Source organism: Chrysemys picta, chromosome 22, assembly GCF_011386835.1.
Source record: "Chrysemys picta bellii isolate R12L10 chromosome 22, ASM1138683v2, whole genome shotgun sequence".
Lineage (NCBI taxonomy): Eukaryota > Metazoa > Chordata > Testudines > Emydidae > Chrysemys > Chrysemys picta.
The window spans coordinates 15,572,903-15,596,937 of NC_088812.1; the positions used below are offsets into that span (position 1 = coordinate 15,572,903).

Here is a 24,035-nt window from a genome sequence, read left to right on the forward strand (position 1 = left end):
CTTGCTACATGAAGCACTCTAACAATGTGTCATTTAAAACCCTAAATTCTGAAGTTATGTAAATCTGGGATTAATGCTTGTTTTAGGTTCCCTAGAACAGTGGCTCTAAACCTTTCCAGATTACTGTTCCCCTTTCAGGAGTCTGATTTGTCTCGTGTACCCTCAAGTTAACCCCAGTTAAAAGCTACATGCTTCCACCATCAGATACAGAAATACAAAAGTGTCACAGCGCACTGTTACTGACAAATAGCTGCCTTTCTCACTTTTATGATATAATTATAAAATAAATCAACGGGAATATATGTATTGTAATTACATTTCAGTGCATAGTATATAGAGCAAACAAGTCATTGTCTGTATGTAATTGTATAAACAAGTCATTGTCTGTATGTAATTATAGTTTGCACTGATTTTGCTAGTGCTGTTTATGTAATCTGTTGTAAAACTAGACAAATATCTAGATGAGTGGATGTACCCCCTGGAGGACCTTTGAGTACCTCCAGGGGCACGTGTACCCCTGGTTGAGAATCATTGCCCTAGAATATTCCACCCTCCGTGTCTACCAATGCATCTGGGTGTTTTATGCTTTGTTCCAGCAAAAGAACCCCACAGCTGCACAACCTGAATTCAGGTTATTTCCCCCAAAGCCACCAAAAAACTCAGTGAATGTATCTTTCTGATCTTGCTCCTTAAGAAATGCAGAAATAGAAACATAGATCCGTAGTTTCTAAGGCCAGGGGAGACCACTGTGATCAGGCCATAATAGACCTTCCCTGAAATCTTTCAGCAAAATTATTTCTGCTAGTTAGTAGAACTGGTCAAAACGTTGTTTTGATGGAATGTGCGTTTTCAGTGAAATAAAAACGTTTCCAGAAAGTATCCGCCTTCCTTGACAATTTTTGATCAGAAACCCCAAATCCAAGTTTTTTCAGTTTTCAGCCAAATATTTGTCCATTTTCGGCCGAAATGTTTTGGCTGTCAGTTGCCAAAAACTGAAAACATTTGGGTAAAAACAATAACAACAACAAAAGTCAGCTCAATCTTCGGTTTTTCAATTTTCATGTTTTTGACAAACGTTAAACATTTGCCATGGGAAAAAAAATCCCATTTTCCTTGTTATTAATACATCCCTCTCCTGTGAAAGGCGGTGCAGAAATATTTTGTGCTATAAATTCACCTCTTGGGTAAAAATAGGCAGTAACACGTCGTAAATTACAATCCAGTTTTATTGGACACATGCCAAAAAGTCAAACGGGAGTATCATTATTGTTTGTCATTATTATTGAAGAAGTGTAGAAATCTGTCGCCTTTTTTAGTGGTGCACTCACAAAAAATAACATGAAGGAATTTCATGGCAAACTGGATAGTACACATGAAGGTGGTTTGTTCAGATAAATTTTTGCTAAAACACACAGTTCTGGAGATTTTTGCGGTACCATTGCTGCTGATGACTATACTCACAAGAAATGCAATATAAAATAAAATTATCTAGTACTTCTGGGCCAGATTCAAATTTCAATTGCAAATACGGAGTAACTCTATTGAGACCAAGGGACATATTTCCTGATTTACATCAGTGTAATTTACATAAGAGTCTAACCCCCTCGGACAAAGATATTCTTCCCATCTGCTGTATATGTTGCTTGAATTTTCCACATAAGTGTTTTAAGAATTGTACTATAATTTTCTTAATTCATTCTTAATATCAAATTAATCAGACTTAAAATTGCCCTGTTGGAAAAGTTAACTGTTCTTAAAGGTATTTTTTTAACACAAATCCACTTTCTCTCCTTCTCTTTGTATTTCTCTTTCAACATTGTAGAAACTCCAGTGCAGAGATCTCAGGTGGAATTTTCAAAAGCACTTATGGGAGTTAGGAATTCGGGCCAGATTTTTAAAGGTTTTTAGGCATCTAGTGAGATTTCCAAAAGTGCCTAAATCCATAGGCAGTTAGGCACTTAGATGTTTTTGAAAATCCCACCAGGCACCTATGAGCATCTTTAGGTGCCTAAATCCCTTAAAAATCTGGTGTTTGGGTTCTATTTTGAAAAGTGACTTCGGAATTTAGGAGCTTATATGCCATTGTCTTTCAATGAGACTTTGGCTTCTAGGCCTAGATCCCCAAAGGTATTATTTGGGCATCTAACTCCCACTGATTTCCATGGGAGTTAATCACCTAAATACCTTTGATCTAGAACCTAAATGCTTGTCACTTTTAAAAATAGCACTAAAGTGCCTAAGTCACTTAGGCCCTTTTGAAAATTTGAGTTAGGAGCTTTTGAAAATCCCATTCCGTTTCTTGTGTGTATAAACAGGTTACATGTGTCAAAAGTACTAAATCACTTAGAAGCCTAATTCTCATGGAAAATCATGGAAAGCCAAGAGGACTTAAGCTCCTAAATCACTCTGGCACTTTTGAAAATGTTAACCGTGCTGCCTAGCACGAGGCTAACAGGAGCCTTTTGGCAGTGTAAATATTAAATCATAATAATTGTTCTCTGGGAACCCAGTCCCTGCCCTGGTTAATTTTGTTTTAATCTCAGTAACTCAAAACCAGAGCTTTTACATAAACAGATTTGATCATTTGTACTTCTAGCCTTTGATAACACATGACCACAAACCTACATGTAAACCGCGTCATAAATCTCATGTTTGCCTTGGGTTTAGTTTTGAAAATGTAACACAACGGGGTAAACTTTCCTTTCAATAAAAGAACACAAGGATTAGTATTTGATAAGCCATTTGTAAAATTAATCAGCGTGGCTGTGGCTAACATTTGCAAACACTGTTCTCTAAACTCAGTTTCACAACTTTAATTCCCTTCCTTAATCGATATTCAGCTTCGGAATACATGGCCTTATTTTCAGAAGCGCTGAGTGCCCACAGCTCCATTGACTTCAACAACAATCGCAACTGCTCAGTGTCTGTGACTATTAGACCACTTATTTTAGGAGCCTACATATAGATTTTGGGAGAGATCTTCTAAAGCACTAAAGAGATTTAGGAGCACGAGTCCTAAGGACTTTCAACGGGGTGCATGTGCCTAAATCCATTCGGCTGTTTTGAAAATTTCTCCCTTAGGTTCTTAGGCTCGGGTGCCAAGTTTGAAAATGTTGACAACCTCTCAGGTCGCACGGAATACAACAAAGGCCCCTGTTCACTTAAGCAGAGACTTAACTTTTAAACATAAGTTTAAGTCCCTTCTTGAAAATGCTTAAGCACTCGCTTAACTTGAGCACATGCTTAACAGCTGTCCTGAATTAGGACCCCAGTGCTTAAGAACTACTATGCCAGGAGCCAAAGAAACAGGCACATCGTTGTCATTCACACTAGAATTATAAAAGGGGGGGGCTGAAGGAATTCAAAATGCTACAGGGGGTTTCTTGCCAAAGTGATGGATTGTTGCCGCGGGGGGTAGTATCAAGAGGCAATTATACGTGGATGGGGGGAGTGGTCTATCTATGACTTGAGCTGTGGGGAATTCCTCAAGCTTAACTTTTAATGGTCTTTTTGCTGGAAGAGGTTTTGGAGACAATTTTCACGCCCACACTGGTTCCCACCCCAGTGCCTTTCCCGCTTCCGGTGCTGAAATTTCCTCCTCCGGCGCTCAGCCCGCTGCCACCTCCATAGCCAAAGCTGCTGCCCCCTCCGAAGCCGCCGCCGCCGCTTCCAAAGCCGAACCCTCCGCCTCCGAGACCGAGACCACTTCCACCTCCATAGCCGAATCCTCCTCCGCCTCCTGCTGCGCTAAAACCGCCAAATCCTCCTCCTAAACCAGCTCCGCCACCAACTCCAGCGCTAGAGCTGACCACCGCTGCAAGAAAACCACAGCCTGGTCAGATGCCCGGTTGAATCAGGGGTTCGGTTCCAGTGAAACATGGACTCTTAACTGGCCCTACTGGTAGGGTTGCCGACCCTCCAGCATTGTCCTGGGATCTCCAGGAATTAAAGAGGAATCATTGGGCTGGTCCCCACTTAGTCCGGACTTCGGACTAAGGTACGCAAATTCAGCTACGTTAATAACGTAGCTGAATTCGAAGTACCTTAGTCCAGACTTACCGTCGTCCAGACGCGGCCGGAAGTCTCCCCCCGTCGACGCCGCGTACTCTTCTCGGCGAGCTGGAGTACCGGCGCCAATTGTGAGCACTTCCGGGATCGATCCGGGATCGATTTATCGCGTCTTAACCAGACGCGATAAACCGATCCCAGAACATCGATGGCGTGCCGCCGGACCAGCCGGTAAGTGAAGACTAGGCCTTTAATTAAAGGTTACCTCATGTGATGAAACCTCCAGGAATTCATCCAACCAAAGTTGACAACTCTACCTACTGGGCCCACAATTGGGTATTGAACCTGGGACCTCTGGCACTAAAAGCATGGGCCTCTGCCACCAGAGATAAAAGACTAGGCCGCAGAGCCTCAAAGATAGTTAGGCACTCACGCCCCATTTTGAAATCAATAGACTGTAGGTGTCTAAATGAGATGGGGATAGACCCTGTAACTAGCAAGAGGAGCAGACCCTTTAATAGCTTATGTGGGCCAGCCATAGAGGGAGCAAATGCCCACACTCGCCTAGCACAGGTTACATAAGCCCAGACGCTGTTCCCGACAGGAGCGAGATACTCACAGTAGCTGACGGGGATGACGCCCTCTCCGCTCAGCCTGTGGGGGAAGGCAGACAAAAGGAAGGTAAAAGTCACATGGAGGAGTTCGGCTTTTAAGATCGGCGCCGTAAATACGTGAGGTTTTTTCTGGCACATTTGCAACCTTGCAGTGCTAAGATCTTCAAAGACTCGTTGACTAAAAGGCCAGACGGGACCATCATATTCATCTAGTCCATCGAGACCATCTGTTTTCATGTTTTCCTAGGAGACTAGTCTGTTTCTGTCCGTGGAGCCTAAATACCTTTTAAAATCTGGCCCTAAGTGAACTGCTCAACACCACAGGAGCAGGGTGCAAGAAAGGCAGGGAACCAGACCAGATTCTCCTAAATTGCAGGCTAGACTAACCACTGTACCATCCATCCTTCTTGAATAGGGAACCCAGCCCCCAACAGACCCATGGTAATTTTGCAAAAGATTAGCCACTCAGCGTGCTGGGCTGAGAGTCAGGAGATGCTGCTCCCTGTGGTCCCTCCTCCATAAGTTTGTTGTATCCACCTCTTGTCTCCTGTCCTGTGCAAGGACTTTGTAAGCTCTTTGGGGCAGGGACTGTCAACCACCTAGCCCAATGGGCCCTTGATCGCGGATTGGTGCCTCTAGGTGCGACTTCAATACAAGTAATAAAGTGACTTGGGTTCTATTCTAGCTCTGCCAGTGGCTTGCTAGGTAACCTTGGGAAAGGAAGTATCTAGCTATCCCCACACATACACATCTATCCATCCATCCTCCATATACACTCCTCTATCTGTCTATCTACGTTATTCTGAATTGCTATATCAGTCTGCATATAGAACTTTCTCTCTCTCTCTCTCTGTGCATACATTACTATCTCTCTATCTAGGAATTTATATTAGACTCACCACTGTGTGTACCTCAATTTACTCTCGGTGCCTCAGTTTCCCTGTCTGTAGAATAGGGATAAAGATACTCCCCTGCCCCCATTGAAAAGTGCTTTGAGAGCTGTAGATGAAGAGTGCTGGATCTCAATGAGTCAGAAGCATTATGATCACTCTCATTATCTTGCACCCACCTGCTCTCCTCTCCCTCCAGCAGCTTCCTGTAGGTGGCGATCTCGATATCCAGGGCCAGCTTGACGTTCATCAGCTCCTGGTACTCCCGCAGCTGGCGCGTCATGTCCTGCTTGGCCTTCTGGAGAGCATCCTCCAGATCAGCCACCTTCATCCTGGCGTCTTTGAGAGCCAGCTCGCCACGGTCCTCGGAGTCGGCAATCGCCGTCTGCAGACTGGCGCACTGCAGGGGAAGGGAGTTGGCTTCCTTTTAATTACCAGCCATTTCTCTCTGTGTTTTCCCGCTCTCCTTTAACAGTGCAGAATTCACAGGCAGAGAGCTGACTCCTAGCTGTCCTTGCTGCTGTTAGCACCAGGGGCGTGACTGGCCTGTACATTTCTATAGCCTCTGTTTGACAGAAGCTGGGAATGGGCGCCAGGGGATGGATCACTTGATGATTCCCTGCTCTGTTCATTCCCTCTAGGGCACCTGGCACTGGCCACGGTTGGAAGACGGGATACTGGGCTAGATGGACCTTTGGTCTGACCCAGTAGGGCCGTTCTTATGTGCATTGCAGCTGTTTTCTGCATCATCATGACCACTAATCTGGCCTATGCTACTGAGACACAATATCCAGTCAGAGGGTGGTGACTGATTTATATTTACAGCTGCTAAGTCTTGTGCTGGAGCATTTTGAGCTATGGCCATGTCTGCGGCGTACAAACCATTGTGAGGGCTGAGTCTCTGGCTTAGCAAGAATGATTTAGTGCAGTGGAGAGAAGGCGGATACGTATGTGTGTGAGCACGCATGCACACCACTGCCCTCTGCTGGGTGGAATGAAACTACTTACGTGTGACATGTCGCCCTCTACTGACTGCAGCTGGTGTGGCTATACATCCTCACAGTGCTGCAGCCGACAGAGTGGGGCGGGAGGGCAGGAAACTGCGTGACAGGAGCAGGCAGTTCTGTCTTCTCCCGTCTCTAGTGAGAGCCGTTCCTACCTGGTTCCTTGCATTCTCAATCTCAGCCCGTAACCTCTGGGTCAGCCGGTTGAGCTCTGAGATTTCTCCCTTTGTGTTCCGCAGGTCATCGCCGTGTTTCCCAGCAGTGGCTCGCAGCTCCTCGAACTAATATTCAGAAACAAGAGGGGGGAAAAAATACAACCTAATGCCCAGCCATGCACTTTAACTAAGCAGCCACTCATTTGGGCGGGAATAACGGCATAGCTCTGGGCACTCTTTTAAAAGAATTGAACACCCGGAGAAGAATCCGGGGTCCTCCGTTTATAGATCCACTCACCTTGTTCTGATACCATGACTCAGCCTCGGCTCGGCTCCTGTTAGCAATGTCCTCGTACTGCGCTTTGACTTCGTTCACGATGCTGCTAAGGTCCAGGTCTCGGTTGTTATCCATTGACAGGATGACAGAGGTGTCAGACACCTGGACATTCAGCTGGGCCAGTTCCTGCAGAAGTACATGGGCGTCTGAGTCACCTCTAGTGCAGAAATGTCCCGATAGCCACCATCTGCCTTTAAAAATGCTGGACCTGATTCTCCTTCCATGTACCCAGGCGCAAATCAGGAGAAAGTCCATTTGTGTGTCAGTGGAGCTGCTCTGGATTGACAGTGGTGTAGCGCACCAAAAACAAGTTCACTATCTTTAGAAGTTTAGGTCCAGATTCCAATGTAAACCCGTTTAAATCCAAAGTGACTCCACACCTGTGTCAATCCAGAGTGACTCCACAGAAATCAACGAGGTTACTCCGGATTTACAAAGGGGCAACTGAGATCAGAATCTGGACTCTGGCATTTTTATTTAAGCCGAACACAGAGACAGGCGCACACTGGAAATTGGTATTATTCAAAACCACTCAGGGAATGCGAACTGAGTCTGAGAAGTGTAAATATGAGTGGCACGGAGTCACTGCAGTAGCCCTAAGTAGTACAGGAGTTAGGTACTTAGAAATCCTAAAGATTATTCTCTTGTACGATAAAAAGGCATGTGTTTTTATTAAGATTGCAGTCGCATGTAGAGGCTTCAGCCAAGGTCAGGGCCCCATTGAGTCAGGCACCGTATCAACACAGAATGAGATAGACCTGGTCCCGTAGACCTTATGATAAAAGTAGACAAAACAGCAATGAAATGACGCGACTCCAAGATCACACAGCAGCTAAGTGGCAAAGCTAGGAGCAGAACCCAGGTCTACCGAATGCCAGCCCAATGCCCTATCCAGTGGACAAAACCGCCTTCTGTGGTGGTCTTGATTCCCTCCCACGTTAAGCCTGCTCATGAACATAGGCCGTATTTAATTTCCTAGCGAAGACGCCATGAGAAGAAGCAATACCGCGTCATAGAGGGTTCTGAGGAAGTTGATCTCATCCATCAACGCATCCACTTTGGCCTCCAGGTCTATCTTGTTCATATAGGCGGCATCCACGTCCTGAGAAACAGCAAACACAGTCACAACTGCAGCCTAGCGGCCTCGGCTGGCGCAGAAAAGAAGCCAAGGATTGCCCAGGGGTGACGCTCAAGCGGCCTTTCCGCGTCTATGAGGGCTCGGGAAGTTAATAGAGACACTTCATTGCACTGCTGACTTTTAAAGGACAAAGCTCAGCGAGGGGGTGCATAGAGCTTATAGGGGAAGAACTCTGAAGCATTCTGGGCCAAAGATAGGGAGGGCGTAAAGCATGGAGGTAATATTTTGGGTCTGCTCACAATCCCTCCCTTACCCTTCAGAAATGCTGGCATTCTGCCAGGTCCAGTGTAGTGTCAGCGGGGTGGGAGTGGGGAAAAGATGCTACCTCCAACCCCCTTAGAAAACTTTGTGGGACAATTGAACCTTGTAGGGCCAAGGAGGCCTTTCAGTTGGATTTGGACACCAGCTCTCTTAGGCGCCTTTGAAAATCTCCGCCTTCGATACCGCAAACACAATGAAAATTGTAATCAATCTTAGCACAGCTCACCTTCTTGAGCACCACAAACTCATTCTCCGCGGCTGTGCGCCTGTTGATTTCGTCTTCGTATCTGTAGGGATAGAGGGGAGGCAGCGCTAGACCTTGTTCATGGAATAGGAGAGGCAGGAAGGCAAGAATTTCTTGCCTGAGCTCCCATTTGCAAATGCCTGTTTCTCAGATTAACCTGGCCACCTCTCTTGTAGCATGATTATCGTTTCTACTGAAATGTAGGGTAATGCTTTTTACAAATTGCACTTCCTTTGGTCATGCTGATTCTTTGAATTTTTGGCTTCAAAACGGGAAGATAGATGTTTAGAAAAAAGGAAATCTTTCCAGACACTATCTGAATTAGCTGCAGTCCAGGCTAGCGATTGGCTTTCGCTTCAAAATTTAGCTTCTCAACACGATCCATATTTTCAACCTCTCTAAAATTTTGGCGGGGGGGCTTTCAAGGTCCAGTCTGCTACAGAACTCAGATTCACATCTGGATGCAGCTCCATCTCTGTGTGTGTTCATGGCCCACCGGCCAGTGTTTGGTCCTGCCATGAGGGCAGGGGACTGGACTCGATGACCTCTCAAGGTCCCTTCCAGTCCTAGAATCTATGAATCTATGGTCTCACCTCCTCTCTCTTTCCACATCCACTCTGCAAAGCTACTGTAAAACTGTGCTCTATAAACTTGCGAGATGTTTTAATTTCCCTTGCAACAGTAGTGATGCAGCTGGAATGTCATGTGTAGGGATTGAACACCAGATCTTAACGCATGTGCATTTGTTTGGAGCAGTGGAAAACTCATAAACATTCTATGTATGCCAGTCACTAGACTCACACGGTGTTCCATATATCTCCTCAGCAAACATACTCCATCTCCTGGGTTTTTGTCCCTAACAAACTCACATGTGCAGGCTTAAGATTTGGGCCACGTGTGTTGGTCATGCCTGCTGTAAGCATGAAAAAAATGTATCACAACTTGAACTGGTTGGAGAATGGAATTTCCCCTCTGGCGGAAATTCAGACATTTCCAAATTTGTTGTCACTCTGAATCAGAACAGAAAGTTGGAATTTTGACATTTTTCTCAGTGTGGAAATTCTGAAAAAGTTTAATGTGAAACACTGTCTTCCAGTAATATCAGATTGTTTTGTGCAGATGATGTTAAAATATGATATTATTACGTTAAATACGTGTCTGTAAAATGTGAACTATAATATATAGTTCAAATCATTCTACCATAAACGTTAATACAAAATGAGACAAAACAGTAAAGTCCAAATGAAACATTTCAACATTATCAGCATGAAACAAAACAATTCATTTTAACGCTTTTCCTTTGAACATTTCGTCAAATTCAACATGTTCCCATGAAACTTTTTCACTGCCTTTTCCAACAGAAAACTGTTCCATCTAATTTTTATCAACTAGCCCTCATCACAACAAAGCTACCGTACAGCCAGGGATCTGATCCCCACTGGAACGACTGTAGAGTGTATAATTCAGCACAGATCACCTCAATGTCCTTCCATTAAACATTCACTTACTTGTTCTTAAAATCCTCTACAAGGTCCTGCGTGTTCTTCAGTTCTCCCTCCATCCGCCCTCTTTCATTTAACAGGTGGTTCAGCTGCTTCCTCAGGTTGTTGATATAAGACTCAAAGAGGGGTTCAAGGTTATTCTTGTTGGAATTGGATTTCTGACCCTGATCCTGCAACAGGGTCCACTTGGTCTCAAGCACCTTGTTCTGCTGCTCCAGGAAGCGGACCTGAAACCCAACAGGCAGAAGATATTTAATGGAAGATATTCGCAACCAGGTTGACACCTGAGATTCAGTAACTTGGCAGTTCAGGGGGCAAGAGAGGACATATTAAATTAACCCCTACATTTTCTCGAAAACAACGGGCCAAATCCTCAGGGTCTCTCACATTAACGTAGTCTTTAGCCAACCAAATCTCCCATTGACCAGCTCAATTCCTGAGGTAGGCTGATGTACTAGCTAGGACAATATAGACTGGGACTCAAGATATCTGGGTTTATTCCTATCGCCGACCGTCTGTGTGACTTCTATGCCTCAGTTTCCCCATCTTTGTAAGTGGTGTAATGATATTTAACAACTTCTGTCGCTAAGTATTGGCTTACTCCAGTTTTCCTTCATTTGGGCTCAGTCTGGACTCAGGTGTACTCCATTTAAAGGCATTTTCCTGAGTAAACCCAAGTAAGGACCTTAATATAGAAACATGGAGTTATACCTAAATAGTGACTGAGAGAAAACTGATTCAGCTTGTGGTCAAGCATTAGCAGAAAGGTGAGAGTTAGAGGAAATGCCCCAATTAGAGACGAACACCATGTTTCACTGACATTTCAAATTGTGTCCCAAAAAGGGATTACAACTATTAATGAAATAGTTGTGGATTTTGCAATCTATATTTCACGTTTCCCCTCTTTCTGTGTGCGTTTGGGGGTGGGGTGGAGCAAATCAAGTCCCTGGTCTGTTCAGTTTCCAATGCTAACCACTGAGAAATCTGGATTCGCGTAGCATGTAGAAGCACGTTCATTTACTGGAAGATTTGAATCAATCAGTGCAAAGAGGAAACATTTGCCGGGTGAGAGACTTAATAACTCATGGGTTTTTGTAGATATCCAAATATGAAAACATGCCTTTTCCATTCCTTTCCACCTATCTGCCTTTTTCCATAGCACTCCCATCACCGTAGTTTCTGATAAACTCTCACCTTGTCAATGAAAGAAGCAAATTTGTTGTTGAGACTCTTAATCTGCTCCTTCTCCTCTTTTCGCACCTGTTGGATGTTTGGGTCAATCTCCAGGTTCAGTGGCGCCAGGAGACTTTGGTTGACGGTCACTTCTTGGATGGTACCCATGCCAGGTAAATTGCCACCCCCAAATCCTGCTGGACTTCTACCTCCACCAAAGCCTCCCCCGCCACCAAAACCAAGCCCACTGCCACCAAAGCCAAATCCACTCCCAGCGGCCCCACCACCAATACTGAGCCCACCACCGCCAGCTCCCCCACCAAAGCTAGGTCCGCCACCATGACCTCCGCTGCCAAGATAGAAGCCACCACCAGCTCCACCCACAAATCCACTCCGGAGGTTGCTCCCACCACCGATGGAAATTTTCTTAGTGCCCCCTAGGTTATAGAGGCTCCGGCTGCCAAAACTGCCTCCGCCACTGAGCCTTCCGAAACCTCCGCTGCCTCTTGACACGGAAACCGAACTGAAGCTGGCTCTGTGGCTACTTGGAACCACAGCAGAGACTGTACTGAAGCCCTTGCTCCCACCTCCACTTCGGATGCTGCCGGATTGCCAGCTCATCGTGGCGGGAGAGATCAGCGCTGCTGCGAGAAAGGAGCGGAGTCGGCAAGCGGTGCCTTCTGGTGAACACCCCACCGGAGCCTTGCCCCTTTTATCCTTTGGGATCTGGGCTGGGTTGCCTGGAAGTGAAGCGATCAGTTGAGCGCCTTAATGGTTTTGACATTCCTGGCAGGCAGGTGTCGAAATGAACTTGTTAAATGCTCACTGAACTCAACCACTCCCGTGGAACTGATGGGAGTCTGCATCGCTGATCGGCTTCGACCCAGCAACAGGGTTATCTAACGCCTCCTTTTCCGGCAGCGAGTGCTCAGACACGGACCTTCGCTTTCAGAGGCGAATCGTTTTTATTTTCCTGCTGCAAAACAAAGGTGTTTCCATATGAATGTGCCCCGAACTACAAGCCATGTTTCAAGAACCAATTGGCACTCTCATCTGAATCAGCGATGGTTGCTCATTGGTTTCACATACCCCCAGATGGCAATTGTCCAAAGCTGTTCAGTTACTATGTACCGTGCTGGAACATCCAAGGGGCTAAAAACCCCAATTCTCGAGTGACAGCCCTTACCACAAATAATGCAGGTGGAAACTGCAGGGCCAGATGAAGCCGGTCTTAGAACATAGAACATAAGAACGGCCAGACTGGGTCAGACCAAAGGTCCATCTAGCCCAGTATCCTGTCTACCGACAGTGGCCAATGCCAGGTGCCCCAGAGGGAGTGAACCTAACAGGTAATGATCAAGTGATCTCTCTCCTGCCATCCATCTCCACCCTCTGACAAACAGAGGCTAGGGACACCATTCCTTACCCATCCTGGCTAATAGCCATTAATGGAGTTAACCTCCATGAATTTATCCAGTTCTCTTTTAAACTCTGTTATAGTCCTAGTCTTCACAACCTCCTCAGGTAAGCAGTTCCACAGGTTGACTGTGCGCTGTGTGAAGAAGAACTTCCTTTTATTTGTTTTAAACCTGCTGCCCATTAATTTCATTTGGTGGCCCCTAGTTCTTGTATTCTTCTACTGTCTTCTACCGGCTTTCACTGACACAGACAGTAAGCTGAAGCCCCAAGGTAAATGAATGCACCCAGGAACACAGGTGGATGGAATACGTCAATTTCCAGGATTATCCATCCGGTATCTTACCAAAGCCCTACATTCATTTAAAGATGCACTAGCTAAAACAACTTACTCATCATCAAGGTGAATGGGAGACTTGTTTGAGTTAATTAGAATGAAAGTCAGTGGGGTCTATATCCTACTAGTGCCTTTAAAAATCTCCTGCTTACTAATGCTGGCCAAAAATTTCATGAGGATTCTTGGCCTGGAGGCATAGAACAGCTGTTTGGCCGCTGCACTGGCCTGATGATCATTGACAAGGACAGCTCTATTTAAGGGCCATGATTTGTGTAATCTTCAAATGGATTGCTCCTATGGTAGTGTGGCTTAGTGGCTAGAGCACTGGATTGGTACTTAGGAAACCTGGTTTCTATTCCTGGCTTGGCCACTGGGTGACCATGGCAAATGACTTCACCACTCTGTGCCTCAGTTTCCTCATCTGTAAACATAAATGTGACTAACGATAGTGCTCTCCTTTGTAAACCGCTTTGAGACCTACGGATGAAAAACATTATAGAAAAGCTAGGTATTATTATTATTACATTCATACTCTCACAATAAGCTGTTTGAGGAAGGGACTGTCTTTTTCTTCTGGGTTTGTACAGCACCTTGCACAATGGGGCCCTGATCCATGACTGGGTGCCTAGACCTTACAGCAGTAAAAATTATTATTATTATTATTAATAATACAGTAAGGAGAAGCATTTGGTCCAGAACCTGAAACCCTTACTCTTTTGGTACTGAGGGGTTGCCAAGCCTCCAGGATTGGCCTGGAGTCTCCAGGAATTACAGATTAATATTTAATTTAAGATTATGTCATGTGATGAAATCTCCAGGAACACATGCAACCAAAATTGGCCACCCTAGCTTACTTAGATAAACTCCCAAGGGGATCACAGTTGAGCTCTGTACGTTCAGAATTTCTGAAGACATTGCTGCACAAAGGTTCGTGAAAAGGTCAGAAAGAAATGAACATTTTTAATTTGATTCAACGTTTTTCAGTGGAAAATTTCACTTCAGTAGGAACAAAACAAAAACGCCCTCCTATCCCTCCCACCCCCCCACACACACATACTTTTTTGCCCACAATAAATAAAGTAAGTATCTGATAGGGTTTATTTCCCCGACTGAAAAGAAAGGAAACAAAACAATTTCCAAATGGCCATTTTTTGTGAAAATGTTCAGTTGCTCTAAAAGGCCTTTTCTCTGAAAAAGAATTGTGTTGGAATTTTTTTCCACCAGCTTCATGTGGAATGACATTAATTATATATTCATTTTAAGAAATGATCAAATAAAATAATAATCCTATCATAATAATAATAAAAATAGGTTGCACATCAGCCTAAAATTTTCAGGTTTGGGGGTTTCATTTTTGTGTCAAAAATTGAAACTTTCCACTGCAAATCCCCATGGAAACAAAGACGTTTAGCTTTAGCTGAAAATGTCCATGGGGAAAAATATTCCGACCAGTTCTACATCTAGTTGTTGGTCATCTTTCTTACATGAGCCCCGATACAACAGAATGACCAAAGCCTGCAATGCATTTGTATGCAACAGTCACCTTGAGCTAAATTCTGCATGGCTCTGCTCTTCTCCAGGCCTTGGAGGTTTGAGATTATTTCTTTATTTCATATTTGAACAAGACACGTGGTCCTGCAATTGCTTCACACGTAGAACTGCCCAATGAAGAGAATGGATGTTTGGATATGTTTCATCAGGACCAATGAGAAGCAAGAATCTCCTATGTCTTCTCTGAGGGAGCTCTATGCATGTAGCAATTGCACAACCATGTGATTTGTTTAAAGATCTGGAGGCAGGAGAAAAGCAGAGAACTAAACAGACCGATTGCCAGAACCAGAGCCAATCGGGGGGCAGGAGGGAGGCAGGAGGACCATTTGGCCTGGGCCTCAAATGTAGACCCTTGTTAATTTTTTGGCATTTGATAAGTTTCCCAACTTGTTTTTATGCGCATCCCTATCGGACCAAAATGTGACACACACTCTCAGCTTAAAGCAGCGAATTTAAGCAAATAAGAGATGTGATTTGGTAAAAGACATCCTTTTTTGTTAACTGATATAGATTTTGTCACATTAAAGAGTTAAAAATGTTCAGAAATATTAATAAAAATATATCGGTTCTGATGGCACAAGATTAGACCACGATGAACGTGTCCTCTCAAATCAGCTGATTATATAAACAAACCATTACTAGTGGCTGGTGCTGGATCAAGTGCGTGTTGAAATGTAGAGAATCGTTACATTTTAGTGCCTTATTTTGTTTTCATGTGTCGTCATTTTTTATTATTATGGCTAAGGGCCTCAAAAGCTGGAAGTGGCCTGGGCCTCTCTGGACCGCTGAGAGGGCCTGGCCAGAACTGCACCCTTCCCTTTGCACTTTGTGGGTATGTCTACACTGCACCTGGGTCTGAACCTCCCAGCCTGAGTCCACAGACTTGTCCTAGCAGGGCTTGCGCTAGCAGTGCACACTAAAAACACCTGTGTAGATGGGGCTTTGAGGTTGCGACTCTGAGGGAGGTGGACCTGAGAACCTGAGATTCAGCCCATGATCTCAGTAAAGTTACACCCAGGATCCATGGGGCCCTGTGTGTTTGAGGAGCTGGGCTTGGTTACATGGGAAACCAGAGATGAACGGAGTGCTTTGATGGGCTTGGTTTGCCTGGGAGCAATATGAGAAAGTCTTTATACTCTGCTAAATAAAGACAAACACTACACACCTATTTAATAGTGCTCGTCAGCGTTTCACTCCGCTGACACTGAGATGTCTTTCTGACCGGCTTTTATGCAGCAAATAGAAATTAATCACATTGTTCCAGTGTTTGCCAAAAAATGTTTCACGCAGTTTGTTTTTCACAGGGAGAGAACCGGCTGCAGTATTTTAAAGCAAAGATGTAACCTGCGGATCTGGCAACCATATAAAGTATTTTACACACAGAGTGAGGATGGACTAGGTGACCTCTTGAGGTCCCGTCCAACTCTACTTTTCTATGATTCTACATGAACCAAATTTTGCTCACACAAAAATGGGCCAACACTGAATCAAAAGGGGGTTGTGCATAGGGTGACCAGATGAGAGGAACAAAATATCGGGACACATGGCGGGGGGCCGCCGGCGGAGCGAAAAACAACAACACGGAGTGCGAAATATCCGGACAAATGGCATCCCAACCAAACATCAGACAAACAACTAAATATCTGGTCACCCTAGTTGTGCATGTTGACATTGCTCTTTTGAGTCAAACATATTTTAACAAACTTTTTTGTAAGAAGATCCACCTCCAACTTGATAATATTTTAAATCTCCGTTTGAGCAAACTGATCTTCAAGTCCTTCATCGTGCACGCACTTACGCATGTGTTTAGTGTGAAGCACGTAACTGTTCCACTGACACGAGTGGAACTGCTCATGCACTGGAAGTTAAGCCTCAGCATAAGTGTTTGCAGGACTGGGGCCTAAATGCACATTGACCTGGTTTATCTGGCAGAAAAAGCACTTAACTACATGCTTAAGTCCTATTCAAACCAATGGGAGATGCATGCTTAAAGCTGAGCATATAAAGTACTTAAGTGCTTTGCTGAATGAAGATGGACTGCTGGTTTGAAGCGACAAAGTAAAATGAATAAATTCTTGCCAGTGCAGTCAAATTAGGACAGTAAAAGTTTGACTACAGAAATCTAGCTTCTAGTTGCAGGGCCAGATTCCCAGCTGATGTAAAAGCCCATGGAAGGAATTTTGGGCCCAATTTATACCATCTGAGGTCTTGCCCAAAGTTCATAAACTTAGAACACATTGACAAGTCCAGGTAATATACGAAATACAACCACCAAGAGCTAGGGGAGCATCAGATCGTCTTCATGCTGTCTTGATCCCGGTGAAGGAGAATTACCCTAAAGCGGATGAACAACTTCAGCTCCGATGTTAATTATGAAAAAATCTCATGAGATTAAGGGTGTGGCCTGGCCCAACAAGAGCGAGGACACTTTCCGTTCAGGTTCCCACACTATCCCTCATTCAGTCTATTGTGCATGAGGTATGCGAGTAATGCAAGGGTGGGAAAAAGGCATGATTCTCTTCCTTGACTCTCCCTCATCCAGTTCATCTGTGGGTAGAGGAGGCAGCTATGGAAGGGCTCTACAGGGAACTGCCCATCCAGGGCCAAATTTGGCTGTCAGTCACACCCCGGTCAATCTGGATCTGCTCTATTGGATTCAATGGAGTGACAACGGTATAAATCCAAAGTGGCGAAGAGTAGAATTTGGCCCTCAGTGTGCACTGGGTGTATGGAGCAAGACCCTCAGCTGGTGTAAATCAACCTGGTGCCGTTACAAATAATCTAACCCAGGCTCTCTGCAGTTGCCCCGTATCAGCTCCATCCACTGGGCCAGTGTTACGAGCTCCAGAGAATTCAATAATGGCTTCAAAAGGGGCCCATCCGTGTTCCACACCCAGGTACGATTGACAGGCCAGACACCCACATTTTCAAAAGCTGCCTCTAATTTTGGGTGCTGAAACTTGATATACAATGGGCCTGATTTTTCAGACAAGTTCACCATCCACAACCCCAGCTGGAGTCAGTGGGACACAGAGGCCCACAAATTCCACTGGAGAGATGAATTGACTTGACCAAGATCACCCAGGAAGTCTGTGACAGAGCAAGAAATTGAACCCACATGTCTCATAGAATATCAGGGTTGGAAGGGACTTCAGGAGATCATCTAGTCCAGCCCCCTGCTTAAAGCAGGACCAATCCCCAGACAGATTTTTATCCCAGTTCCCTAAATGGCCCCCTCAAGGATTGAACTCACAACCCTGGGTCTAGCAGACCAATGCTCAAACCACTGAGCTATCCCTCCCCCTCAGGATGGTGTCACATCCACAGGACCATCCTTCCTCTCTATGGCATCTTTCAATATTATTATCTCGCCTATAATTACACACGAAAATTATGTGTATTATCACCCACCTTCTTCCAGGGTATAACACACTGTAATAAAGAGGTTTTACCTACGTGCATTCTTGTCCCTCCAGCAACGTCAGGTATGTAGCAGTCTCAATATTCAGGGCCAGCCTGAGGTTCTGCAGCTCCTGGAAGACTGTTCAGTTGACCACATTTCAACAAAGCCATAAACTTAACTATGCATTGCAATGTAATGCAATTCAAAGGGGAAATTTGCTCTTGGCCCATACCTTACAAAGACACAATCTATGAAGGTACAACCATCGGAACAATTTATCAACGGTCATGGTGGAGTCTCCATCACGGGCAATTTTTAAATCAACTGGATGTTCTTCTAAAAGATCTGCTCTAGGAATTATTCTGGGGACGTCCCGTGGCCTGTGGTATATTGGAGGTCAGACTAGATTGGGGTGGGCAAATTATGGCCCGTGGATCGGATCTGGCCCACAGGATTGCCACCCCTGTGGCGTGGCGGGCCCCACGCTGCTCCCGGAAGCAGTCAGCACCATGTCCCTGCAGCCCCTGGGGGAGGGGGGACAGAGGGCTCCACGCACTGACCTTGCCTGCAGGCACTGCCCCCCGCAGCTCCCATTGGCTGGGAACGGGGAACTGCAGTCAATGGGAGCTTCGAGGGAGGTATCCGCCCCCTTCCCCCAGGGGCCACAGGGACGTGGTGCCAGCCACTTCCAGGAGAGGCACGGGGCCAGGGCAGGCCCTGGTGTGTGCTGCTGCCACCCCGGAGCCACTCCAGGTAAGCGGTGCCGGGACGGAGCCCACACCCTGAGCCCCTCCTGCACCCCACACTCCAACTCCCTGCCCTGAGCCCCCTGCCACACCCCTCCTACACCGCAACTCCCTGCCCTGAGCCCCCTCCTGCACCTCTCAACCCTCCTGCACCCCAACCCCCTGTCCTGAGCCCCCTCGTACACCCCGCACCCCTCTTCTGCCCCAACCCCTTGCCCTGAGCCCAGTCTTGCACACTGTACCCCCTCCCACACCCCGCATCCCAACCCCCTGCCCCAGCCCTACATTCATGGCCCTGCATGCTATTTCCCCACCCAGATGTGGCCCTCGGGCCAAAAAGTTTGCCCACCCCTGGTCTAGTGTCTGTGAAATCTAATCTCCTTTGATCTGCCACAATGGTCCCTTCTGACCTTGGACTCGATGAATTATCTCCTCTCTCCCCCGTGATGCAACACATACTAGACAAGGAGTCTAACGTTACAGCACCTCTTCACCTGTAAATGTGTTCAATGGAAAATTGGTAGGAAGGAACCATTTCACAGTTCACAAAGGGTTCCCCCAGAAAGTTTATGCTCAACATAAGCCCTCAAAATAGGGCTTAAGTGGTGCATGGACCTTGCACAGCCCCTCTGTATAGGGGCAAATTTCACCTTAGAAGGAGAACTCGACCTCAGATGGAAAGTTCTCTGCGTGTAATTGAAGGGATGGACAGCATTTCAGTCAATTAATGTAAACACAGGGATAATAGCAGGTTGTATTCAGTCTGGCTATTAGCATATGACTGTTTTCCCAAACTACACCAGATCCCCTGGAGCTATTCTGATTCACATGGAGGAGTTTCAGAGTAGCAGCCGTGTTAGTCTGTATCCGCAAAAAGAACAGGAGTACTTGTGGCACTTTAGAGACTAACAAATTTATTAGAGCATAAGCTTTCGTGGACTACAGCCCACTTCTTCGTGCCACATGGAGGAGTGTTTCATTTCCATGTTGTGGCAATTACATTTTCGGCCACGGGGCTAAGTCCACAGCAAAGTTTTTTACGTGATTTGGAAGGAGGCCCAGGAGAAAGAAACAGGAAGTTTAGGGAAATACCCTCTATATCTCACGTTTCCAAGCCACTAAACAGCATAACTAATCACAGGAAAATTCAGATTGGATGCATAGAACCGCTTAAGTCCTCTTTGCAGGATATCTATGGAATTCCCATAGGGTAGAGGCCTTGTACTGATAACTCTGAACGCAGATGAATTTCACCTGAAATGAGTTGATTTACCCGCGTTTCTTTACAGGAGTATGAAGACATGATAACGAATGCCTATGTCCCAATTTTCAACTGGATGATATCAGACAGATTTATTTATTCAGATTGTTTTTTCTATGTTTTTTTTTACAGAATCCCATTGTTTTTCTTTTGATTCAATTGTCACATTGACCCTGAAGTTCTGCACAGAACTCTTTCTGCAGAGAGAGATTGTGCCAACATTTCCCCCTGTAATTTACAGTATGAGTGAGCTGGGTCTTTACTTAGGTGATTTGTAGATACTGGAAAATATGTTCTGTGCCCCCATTAAGCACCTGAAGGTGGCGCGGAGATTTGTTTACATGGGAAAACTCATCCGTGGCTTAAGGTCCGTTGACTTTAGTGTGAGATGAAGAGGTTGATTCCATAAAATAGGATTTCACAAAGCACTGATCAGGGATAGGCAGCTGGTGAGACCATGGAAGATAGGTAGACCTTTACAACGTATGATGGTCTTGCAACTGGTTGGGAAATTATTTCCCCTAAGAATATTTTGAAGAACAGACTTTTTTGGCTGGATTTTCATTGAAAACCTCAAAACTAAACACTTGTGATGAAAACAAACTTTTTCATGAACAACTTCTGGTTCATCAAAAAGTGGCCGGGGGGTGGGTGGGGGGAATACAGTATTCCCAAAGTCAAATTTTCAAAAATAATGAGTCAGGCCCTAAAAATCATGGTTTTTTAAAAATAATAAATTTAGGTTTCTCTTTCTCTTTCTCTTTCTGCTGGTTTCTAAACCTTTAAGGTGCACCCACTTCACATTACCAGGCTATTCTCTGCAACCAAAAGGGCTAGAAATGTAGTGTTTTACAAAAAAAATAAAAGCTGGGATTTGCAATCATAGGACTCCAGGAGGAGGGGCTTTAAGAAACACACCAAATATCGTGAGACTTGAGTTCAAACCACAAGAGTTGGCAATGCTGAAAATGGTTTGACAGCAAACTTCGGAGCAGCTCTGTCTCCTTCATTTCCCTAAGGGTGGGACTCGGCTTTCAAAAGTTTGGAGAATGTACTGGTGTATGCTACACTTGTATTGCATACTCACTGACTGCCAAATTGGTGCAAGTTGTATTACTTCTAACATGCATTCAGTTTATACCTGGACGTGCACTTTATACCTGGCTTTTTCAAATTGTGGGGCCAGGCCCCACTTGTGGGGGCTGCACGGTCTCTGAGTCAGGCCTGAATTTTACTCTTTATTGAATGTCTTGAAAAATCAGAAAATGTGAATGGATTCTCTGTTAGGTTCCCCTCGTCGGTTTGTTCCAGCTATACAGATACCATCTCCCTCACACATCCAGCAGGAATTCTGCTGCAGTGACTTTCCTGGCCACTAGGGGCAGCTGTTGGTCTTCCCTTTAGAGCAGGGCCAGCTGTAACATCTTCTCCTCCGCTCTCAATGCTCCCTCTGCTGGTGCCCAGCCAGCCTGGAGCTGCCAGTGGAAAGCGAGTAGGAGGGGGAAGCCGCAGCAGCCAACCACCCAAAGGCCTGGCTGGCAAGCGGGGGAGGAGGTCGATTGATGGGAATAGGCACCCCAAGGGGAAACAGGCTGCGGGGGAAGGAATTGCCTTTGGAGACTCTTTCCCACCTTTCGTTCTGATCATCCCCTCCGACCCCCGTCTTCCTCTAGCCCCTGCTCCAACCGCCTCCCTCCCCACAGTGCCTCTGTCTCCTCAGATTGGCCTTCCCCCACAGCCCCATCTCATTGCCCTCCACCCCGGGACACCCTATCCTCTCAGCCTCCCCTCCCCATCCCAAATCCCCGTTCCCTCTCGGCAGGGCCGGCTCCAGGCACCAGCCCACCAAGCATGTGCTTCGGGCGGCGCCTGGAGGGGGGCGGCATGGTGGGGCGCTCCGGCCCGAGAGCGGGGCCGCTGCCCTCCCCGCGGCACTCCAGCCGGTTGGGGAGAGCAGAGAGCCCCGGCCGGGCTCGCCGCCCTCCCCACGGTGCTCCGGCCGGTCGGGGAGAGCGGAGAGCCGCGGCGGGCTCTCTGCCCTGCTCCCGGCACTCTGGCCACCGGGGGCTCGCCACCGGGGAGAGCGGAGAGCCCCAGTCGGGCTCTCCGCCCTGCTCCCGGCACTCTGGCCGCTGGGGAGAGCGGAGAGCCCCGGCCAGGCTCTCCTCCCTCCTCCCGGCGCTCCGGCCGGTCGGGGATTGCCGGCCCGCGGCCGGGCTCAGCACCCTCCCCTGCCGCGCTGGCGGGGGGGTGGGGGCGGCGGGTGGCTTTTTTGCCTAGGGCGGCAAAAAAGCCAGAGCCGGCCCTGCCTCTCGGAGTCCCATACAACCTCTGTCCCCACGTGCTGTACCATTGGCCTGTTTCCACTCCTGGTCCCCCAAGGGACATTTTGCAGGTTTCAGGTTTTTTTTCAGTCTTTCTCCAGCTGGATAAGTCATGTATGCACAGAAACGAGCTCAGCTAACACACTGTGATGGACACAATAAAGGCTATTCTAACTGTGTGTACATTAGTACTTCACCAATAGTCTATCTCTGTGAATATCATCTCCAGCACATGGGAAGTGGGACCTGACTCCATTTGCTTCGATACAAGTGGAGCTTGTTTCTTCCCTGCTGAAGCTGGTCCTGTAGCTTTAGCATTGTGTGTAGGAGCCATAAGGTTGAAGTCAAGCACTGGGTGAACGGAGGGTGCACTCCAGACAAATTTCATTGGGGAGAGAGACCCTGATTGTTGTAATGCCTGGGTGCTTTCGAGAACAACAGAATACCAGGCACATTAATGTCTCTTTCCCCCCTCACAATGATAATGTGGCAATCACATGGATTCTTCTGCTCCCCAACTTGCTTAAGGACGTTCCCAAAGATTTCTGAGCCCAAACTCATCTATTTGCATCTAATTCATCGTTCATTCTTGGTTAGACTTGGCATCTCCAGGTTCCCTTATCACTTTGTTCATCGGTGTTGCGTGAATAATATTGTGCAAGCACATATTTGCTTTTTTTTGGAATGGGTGGTACTCTGAGCTTGAGTCCACAGTTGGAGAAATAGGGTTTGTCTGCACGGCATGGCAAAGCACTCTAATGTGTTGCACTCTACCTAATGTGCCAGGGAACAACACCGGAGTCACCAAAGGAACATTCATCTTGGAGAACCTCATCAGCTTGTTTTAATTTTGCAAGCTTTTATTCCTTTCCTGCTTCTCATCCCCTGGGCACACTGCTATCCTTTCTAAAGGATATGATACTCCTAGACCCCTTCATCTAATCCACCATTACTATCCAGGCAAGATCATGGAAAGGTTTCCCAATTAACTGTAGCAACAAAACCCCATTCAGATGTCTGAACTGCCTATTCTCTTCCCAGATAGTCTTCAGATGTTGCTGTGATTCACAGGAGCCCAAGTAGCAAGCATAGGAAGGCCAGGTGGCCTCCTGAACAGGACTCGGAAACCTTGGTTCTAACACTGACCTGCCGCATGACCTTGTGCAAGTCACGGTGGCATTTTTTCCTCACCCTTATTTTTTTCCTGCCTTGTCTATTTAGGTCATAAGCTCCTCTAGGCAGGGACCATCTCTGTGCCTAGCATAACAGGGGTCCTGATGTAGTGCCTAGATACTGTGAATCTAAGTTATTTTAATTGGAAACCAGCTCAGGTCAGCCTGAACAATAGCACTGTCCAGACTAGAATAAGACATCCCAATCACATAGCTCCTCCACTCACCAAGCCAAAGGACCTCAGCTGGACCTCAAGATCTGTACTCGTCAGGGATATGACTAGGACATGGGCCGTCATGCCTAATGGTTGGAGCCATGGGGACGGCCAGGCCTGGAGGTTAGAGAGGAGCCGAGCTGGAGTCCAGAATCAAGGCAATGAGACACCCAGGGGAGCAGAGTCAAGGTGTATGGGCCAGGGATCAATGTCAGAGCCAAGGGGTGAGTCGGAGACGTGGTCAGGTCAGCGCCAAGGCCGTCAAGGATGGAGAAAGGCAAGGG

General features: G+C 46.4%; 1 protein-coding gene across 3 annotated transcripts; it reads right to left on the bottom strand.

The window, feature by feature from the left end:
- Nucleotides 1-1,208: 1,208 nt before the first annotated feature.
- Nucleotides 1,209-11,947, bottom strand: LOC101938008 (keratin, type II cytoskeletal 5-like). 3 transcript variants are annotated; one of them, XM_042842178.2, is made up of 11 exons: nt 11,698-11,947; nt 11,348-11,637; nt 10,160-10,380; nt 8,634-8,694; nt 8,015-8,110; nt 6,970-7,134; nt 6,672-6,797; nt 5,692-5,912; nt 4,628-4,662; nt 3,698-3,814; nt 3,386-3,598 (listed from the first exon to the last, which is right to left on the bottom strand). In XM_042842178.2, exons 1-11 carry the CDS (start codon nt 11,945-11,947, stop codon nt 3,492-3,494), a joined length of 1,689 nt encoding a protein of 562 aa, XP_042698112.2. In that variant the 3' UTR covers nt 3,386-3,491. The 3 variants fall into 3 exon arrangements, with proteins under 3 accessions (XP_008167741.2, XP_065432022.1, XP_042698112.2); XM_008169519.3 differs by having other exon boundaries at nt 1,209-3,814; XM_065575950.1 differs by having other exon boundaries at nt 1,209-3,814; nt 11,348-11,947.
- Between the last annotated feature and the right edge of the window lie 12,088 nt (nt 11,948-24,035).